The sequence below is a fragment of the Heloderma suspectum genome, chromosome 10, assembly GCF_057233095.1.
Source record: "Heloderma suspectum isolate Gila_16-S chromosome 10, 16-S_ref, whole genome shotgun sequence".
NCBI classification, from domain to species: domain Eukaryota; kingdom Metazoa; phylum Chordata; class Lepidosauria; order Squamata; family Helodermatidae; genus Heloderma; species Heloderma suspectum.
Window position 1 is genome coordinate 35372993 of NC_139467.1, and position 6629 is coordinate 35379621.

The 6629-nt window shown below is 51.8% G+C and overlaps 1 protein-coding gene across 1 annotated transcript; it reads left to right on the forward strand.

Moving 5' to 3' along the window:
• LOC146338111 (fatty acid-binding protein, liver) lies at nt 1-6629 on the forward strand. The gene is made up of 4 exons (XM_084815914.1): nt 1-124; nt 2741-2913; nt 4200-4289; nt 6424-6629. The coding sequence occupies exons 1-4, from the start codon at nt 58-60 to the stop codon at nt 6472-6474; spliced, it is 381 nt and encodes a 126-aa protein (XP_084672040.1). The 5' UTR covers nt 1-57; the 3' UTR covers nt 6475-6629.

Sequence of the window (6629 nt, forward strand, 5' to 3'; positions counted from 1 at the left end):
ACCACGGCCCTTTTCCTCCCAGCAGCACTGACAGTTGCACCGTTCTGCGTTGCCAAAATGGCATTCAATGGCACATGGCAGGTCTATGCCCAAGAGAAGTATGAAGAATTCCTGAAAGCTATTGGTAAGCAGCTTGTTGCTTTTGCCAAAATGAATGAAATCTAGGGATGGGGAAGAAATTCATTCAGTTCTCACTTGAATGTGAACTTACCAAATTTCACAGTTTCAAACCAATATGCAAAATTCAACTCAGTTATTCTTTGAAATCTGTACATCTCTTAATTTTACAATGGAATTCTTCAATCAAAAAATGCGTACAAAAATGCATATATTAGGTGAAAATGCAGACAAAAGTGTGTATATTGGTGACAATAATGCTAAAAATGAATTATATTAGGAGAGTTGCTTGCAAAAAATGTGTACATGAGGCACAATTGTGTAGAAAAACATGTGCATTAGGAGAAATGTGTACAACATAGTGTACAAAGGTTCATGCCAACTTAGGAAAAAGAAATATCTTGGGGTGTATGCTGCATGGATGATTGATGAATGGAACACAAGATTGGAAAAAAGAGAAATGGAGAGACACCAAATTTGGCAGAATAAATCCATCTAGAAATGGGGTCTCCAACATGGCACCCATGGGCACCCATGTGCCGGAGGACCCCTGTCTCGGCACCTGCAGCTCCTGGCCTCTCCTGTTTTTTAATTTTATTTCTTAAGATTTATTTGGAATTACTTCTCTTTTTTAAAAAGTGCAACATTGGCATGCAGCAAAGTGAGGAGCTGTTTTCCAGTACCCTCTTTATTTGGGTTCAAAAGACAGGGTTTGTGTCTTGGAGCTCAGCCCCCACTTCTTGTACTTTGATTCTTGGCTAAGTTGCTTTTCTTTTAATCTCACCATCTGGGAGATGAGTGTTTTGTGACTGACCACACCCACCGTGGCAGCCACTTTATGAATGGGCAAGCCCCACCCCCATGGCAACCATTTTGTGAGAGCAGCCGTGACACACTCTCCAAATTCCAAGTTTGCCCACTGACCCAGAAAGGCTGAGGTCTCCTGCTCTAGAAGCAACTTTGCCCAACCTAGTGCCCGGCAGGCGTGTGGGACTGCAACACCCATAATTCCCAGCCAGCCTGCTGGAAATGGCTACTGCCTTAGATGGATTTGAAATGGGATTAGGCAAAAGATGGCTATCTGGAAACTCTGAATGTGGGTTGCTGTGGGAGCAGGGGAAAGCACCCTGCTTGGGAACTTCCAGGAAGCTTCTGTCCGGTGATGATGGGGAAGCAGGATGCTGAGGCTAGGGGTGTTCAAGTTCTTTCAGCCCAAGGGTCAAATTCCATTTCAAAGATGCTCTCAGGGGCCACATTCCAGTGGTGGGCGGGGGGGGGGGGCAAAAGGAGCCAGGCAAAATGGCCCAAACACCAGCATATTTTAGCTGAAAGCTCTACTGCCAGTAGCTTTTGCCCTGCTATCGAGATGGCTCACTCGCGGAAGTTTGCAGGCCCTTTAGATGATGCCGGGATCCTCCAGGGTGTCTCCTGCACTAAACGGCCATTATTCTGTTGTTTAAGAGATCAGAGATAATGAGGTCTCACACTACCCCACTTGTGTCCCGCTTGAGTTTCCTCCATGAAAAAGGAAAAGTCGCAAGAAAAGGAGCCCGATCAATTAAACATATGGCAGATGGAGAGAAGGGGGAGAAGGCAGGGGAAAGGGGAGGGGCGAAAGGGGGCGTGTGTAAAGGGAGTCTGTTGTGATCCTGCATTTAAAACAGAAGCAGAAAGCCTCGTTTTAAATGTGGGATTTTAGGCTGGTGTAGAGCTGCTCTAACTAACTAACTAATGGAGGGCGCAATCCTATCCAATGCAGGGCAGGAGCAGCACGGAGGGGATTGTCCCCTCTGCACTTCAAATCCAGCTGATTTTGGCTGTCTAGCTGCAGGAAGGCGGAGTGGGGGGACGGATGCTGGATGACATATAGGAAGTGTTGGAACGGCACTTCTGCCCGCCCCGCCCCCAGAAACGCCCCGTTTTCACTGCTCCACGCTCCTCCTATGAGTGCAGAGCGCGAAGCTAATCCGTGCTGCCTACAAGGCAGCATGGGAGGGGGTGGAAGTCAGTTCTCAGGGAACTGACCTATCCTATGGCCGTCTAGCCGCTGACTAGTGGCTATAGGATTGTGCCCTCATTTATTTACTACATTTCTATACCTCCCAATAGCCAAGTTCCCTGGGCAGTTCTCAACAATGAAAACCACAAAATACATCATAAAATACAATATAAAATGCAAAAAGCTTAAACCTACGGTATAAAAGTACAAACCAAAATAAAGCCTAGCAGCAATGCAGAGTTTTAAAATACAAAGATGGATTTAAAACAACAGAGCTAAAAGACTAAAACTAAACCTTAAGAGAGCTGTTTTCAACCTTTCAGAATGGGGGGAAAACTCTGCAAAAGCTGGAAAACCACTCAATGATTGGCAGTTGAGGGAAAGGGGGTGGGACCAAGGGAAGGGGGCCTGGCCATGTGGGGAACCCCAAAGGGCCAGATCGGGACCCCAGGTGGTCTGGATTTACTCGCAGGCCTGAGGTTTGACACCCTTGGACTAGGTGGTCCCCGAGTCTGGTCCAGCTGGGCTCGTCTTATGTTCTGCGTTTGCGCCCACACATTCTTACCCTGGTGGCCTGGCCTCACATGACTCCTCCCTCTCTCCTCCCCACTGCCCCCATTTCAGCCCTTCCAGACGATATCATCAAAGCCGCGAAAGACATCAAGCCCACGACTGAAATCCACCAGACTGGGAACACCTTTGTCATCACATCCAAAACCCCCAACAAATCCGTCACCAATTCCTTCACGCTGGGGAAGGAAGCTGACATGGCCACCATGGATGGCAAGAAAGTCAAGGTAACACATCAACGGCAGCGGCAGCGGGCTCTTGGTTTGACAGCTTCGAGCTCTTGGTTAATGGTTTAGGACGGCCCTCCGCAACCTGGTGCGCTCCAGATGTGTCGAACGGCAACTCCCATAATTCCCAGCCCCGTTTGACACATCCGGAGCGCACCAGGTTGGGGAAGGGTGGTTTGGACTCCTCAGTATTACAGCCTGGTGTGTGTCCTGTCCAAGCTTCCATGCAAGCACCCCTGGAAACGGGAACTTTGCCCAGAATTGGCTGGTGGAAGAATCCCCCGATGCCTCTTCTTCGGTGGAAAGCAGAATGACACGCCTTCCGAGCCAGTTCGTGTTTGCGGTGCCGGCAGAGCCTCAGAGCAGGGCCAGGCCCAGACGTCTGGCTGTGCGATGTAGACAGCCCCCACCCCCACCCCCACCCAGGGCTTGGAGCCGCCCTCTGCCTTCCACGAGGGAAAGGGCTCCACTCACAGAGGATTCCTCCACTGGAGTTCTGGGAATCCCCTTCCCATGCACAACGCACCCACAGCTTGCCCCATCCAGCAGGGTCTCCTGACCCTCTGCGTTGCATTTTGGGGGCCTAGGGGGGCTGCCGTGGGAAGGAGGGGGCGGGGAAGTCCGCTTCTGCCAGCACAGCTGATCCAGCTTAAATCTGGATTCAACCCCATGAATTTTACACGGCCAGCAACCGGCCGCTGCGCTTTTGTGCAGCTCCTGCTCGTTTTGCTGGGCCTTGAGCGGGAGAACATCCCCGAGGTTGGTTCTCCTCAGGTCAGATCCGCCTGCCGGCCTCCAACTCCACCACCCTGACGGCACACCAGTAGCTGTTGCCTCGGGCAGCCCCCTCTCCGTCCTTCACGGCAGGACTGTCCCTGCCTCTGAATTCTCTGCAGAGTTGCTGGGCCAGGCCCGGAGAGAGAGCAGGCTCACAGGCATTGGGGAAGGGGGGCATATGCTGCTGCACAGAGGCCTGGAAGCGAGGTGCAGAGGCTCCGGGCCTGGAGCTGGCAAAGCGAGATTCTGGTGCCGTACCTGTGGGATTGCGGTCCGCATCCCACTGCCTCCTATGGAGACGCTTCCAGCGGTTTTCAGGGGCCAGGATGGCTTGCCTCTGCTGTGTTTCTTCTCTTTCAAATGCTGGGCACTGATAGCAGAGATCGCGCTCCATCGTTCTGGTGGGTCCCTGGTTTCTGCTGGCCACAGCAGCCCATTGGCCTTTGGTGGCCTACGCAGCACCCGCTGCCCAGCCCTTGCTCAATACCGTGTGTTGGTTTTGCTTCCAGTGCACAGTGACCCTGGTGGATGGCAAGCTCGTAGCCAAAGCAGACAAATTTGTCCACACGCAGGAAATCGTCGGCAATGAAATGGTCGAGGTGAGTGCGAGATATTCGAGGGAACGGGGGCAGAACCTCTGCCAACCCAAGGGCCGAATTCCGTCTTGGAGAAGCTCCCAGGGGCCGCATGGTCGTGGTGGATGGGGCCAAAGGGGCGGGGCCAAAATGCTAGCCGATTGCAGCTGAAAGCTCACCCTACCAGTAACTCAGCCTTCAGAGGGACATTTCAACCTTTTAGAATGAGGAAACAACGGCACAAGATCTGGGACACCGCCAGTCAGAGTTTGGGGAACCAGGAGTGGAACCAGAGGAAGGGGGCAGCCTTCTGGGGAACTCCGGAGGCCCAGATTGGCAACTCTGAAGGGGCAGATTTGGCCCCCAGGCCCGAGTTTCCAACCCCTGTTTTAGGGCAAAGCAGAGAATTGTGGAACGGTTACTTTCTCAGAGGCACAGGGCCTCTCCCCCATCTGAATGCCAGCCTTCCCCAACCTGGCTCCCTCCAGCTGGGCTGGACTACAAACCACAACATGATGGAGCTTGTAGTCCAGCCCAGCTGGCTGGGGATGATGGGGCTTGGTGGTGGGTATGATGAGGCTTGTAGTCCCGCCCAACTGGAGGAAGGATGCTGTATATCTCTACTCTGGAAGATGCCATTCTCCCATTCCACGAGATGTGGTGAGAAGTAGTTAAGAATGCTTCTTGTTTTAGAGTGTCCCCCCTTTTCAAAATAATTGTGACATTTATGTCCTGTCATGTGGTTCCACAAAACCCTTAGCATGGCTTGTAAAGGACAGACACTCTGCCCATGCTCAGAGATTCATTTCTCTTGGTCCACTTACATGTTTGGGCTGGGTCCTCCTGGCTTGGTAAAAAAACAGATGCCAGGGCTTAACCCTTGGTGAATGCAGCTTAAACGGGAAGCCTGGAAGGGGGAGCTGGGGAGGAAACGCACTGTGATCTGCAACCCTTTCTAATCCTGGTGTTTAAAAGGCTGCTATTCCTTGCACACTTACTTAGACGTAAGGCCCACTGCAATCAGGGGGAATGACTTCTGGTTAAACACGAAGATGAAGCTTCTTTAGACTGAGTCAGACCATTGGCTTATTTGAAGCCGGGGTGGGCAATACATTTCACACACACACACCCCTTTTTTTGTGGCCCCCGCTGCTGCCCCGCTGCCAAATTCACCACTGATATTTGGCGGGGCAGCACCAGCAGCAGCAAACTCCCCCAACCCAGGAATTTTGCTTGAAAACAAGACATGAGGGGAGCGCACTCCTTGGTCTCAAGCAAAATCAGAGCAGGCCTTCTTTGAAAGCAGGGGGGGCAGGGGTTGCTGCCGCCCCACCACAAACTTCTGTGGCAAATTTGGGAGTGTGGCAGCAGGGGCAGGGGCAGGGATGAAGCCCCCGGTAGTGTTCGGGGGGGAGAGGAGAGAATGCACCTCCCTGATCCCATCTGGAAGCTGTCAACCAGCTGCCCATGGGAAACCCACAAGCAGGATATAAGTGCAACAGCACCCTCCTGCCCATGTTCCCCAGCAACTGCAGTACATAGGCAGGCTGCTTCCGATGCTGGAGGTAGCATATGGCCGTCAGGACTGGTAGCCATTGATAGCCTTTTCCTGCAGGCCTCTGAAGGGCACAGCGTGAATATTGCCATATTATCGCCATACCAGCTCCATGAGGAGGGTGGGTTAGACACACAGAGAGAGTGATTTGCCCAGCCAGTGAGTTTCATGGCAGAGAGAGGCTTGTCATGTAGGCCACCCTGATCTATTGGCAACCCTCTATCCACAACACGGCACGCAGCCTCAGCAAGCAAATGCCTCACTGCTGTTCCTTGCCCATGTTGCACAAAAGGGAGAACTCTGAACAGAAAAGTTTCCTTGCTGTAGTTTCGTGGTTAAATTTCATATATCGATTACTTTGCCATGGCACCTTCTTGGAAACCTGCCTCCCCCCCCCCCGGGTGCCCTCCAGATGTGTTGGATTGCGAAGCCCATCATTCCCAGCCAATGCAGCCCCCAATGGCTTCAGACAACCCCAGTCCTTCACTGCTCTTGTGCTTTGCATCGCTTTGTGTTTGGCGCCGGGTGCTGTGTTTTTTTGCCATGCTTAGAGAAGTGTTACGCCTGCTAGTTACACGGCAACTCCAACTTCTCTGTCCACAGACCATAACATCTGGCTCGGCTACGTTCACCAGAAGAAGCAAGAAAGTTTAGAAACACAGAAAGTGTAAAAGAAAAGAAAGTTTATAGTAGATGTTTTTATACTGGGGAAATAAAGTGTGCTGTGTCCATCGCTAGTCTTCTTCCATTGTATTTGCCTTGCTGCAGTGCTAAAGAAATGTAAAAACCTATTGCTGTGTTGGACCTGG

Coding starts and splice junctions, on each gene's coding strand:
- LOC146338111 (XM_084815914.1), top strand. CDS start 58: ATGGCATTCAATGGCACATGGCAGGTCTATGCCCAAGAGAAGTATGAA. Junction 2,914..4,199: donor TGGATGGCAAGAAAGTCAAG/GTAACACATCAA, acceptor TTTTGCTTCCAG/TGCACAGTGACCCTGGTGGA. Junction 4,290..6,423: donor TCGGCAATGAAATGGTCGAG/GTGAGTGCGAGA, acceptor CTCTGTCCACAG/ACCATAACATCTGGCTCGGC.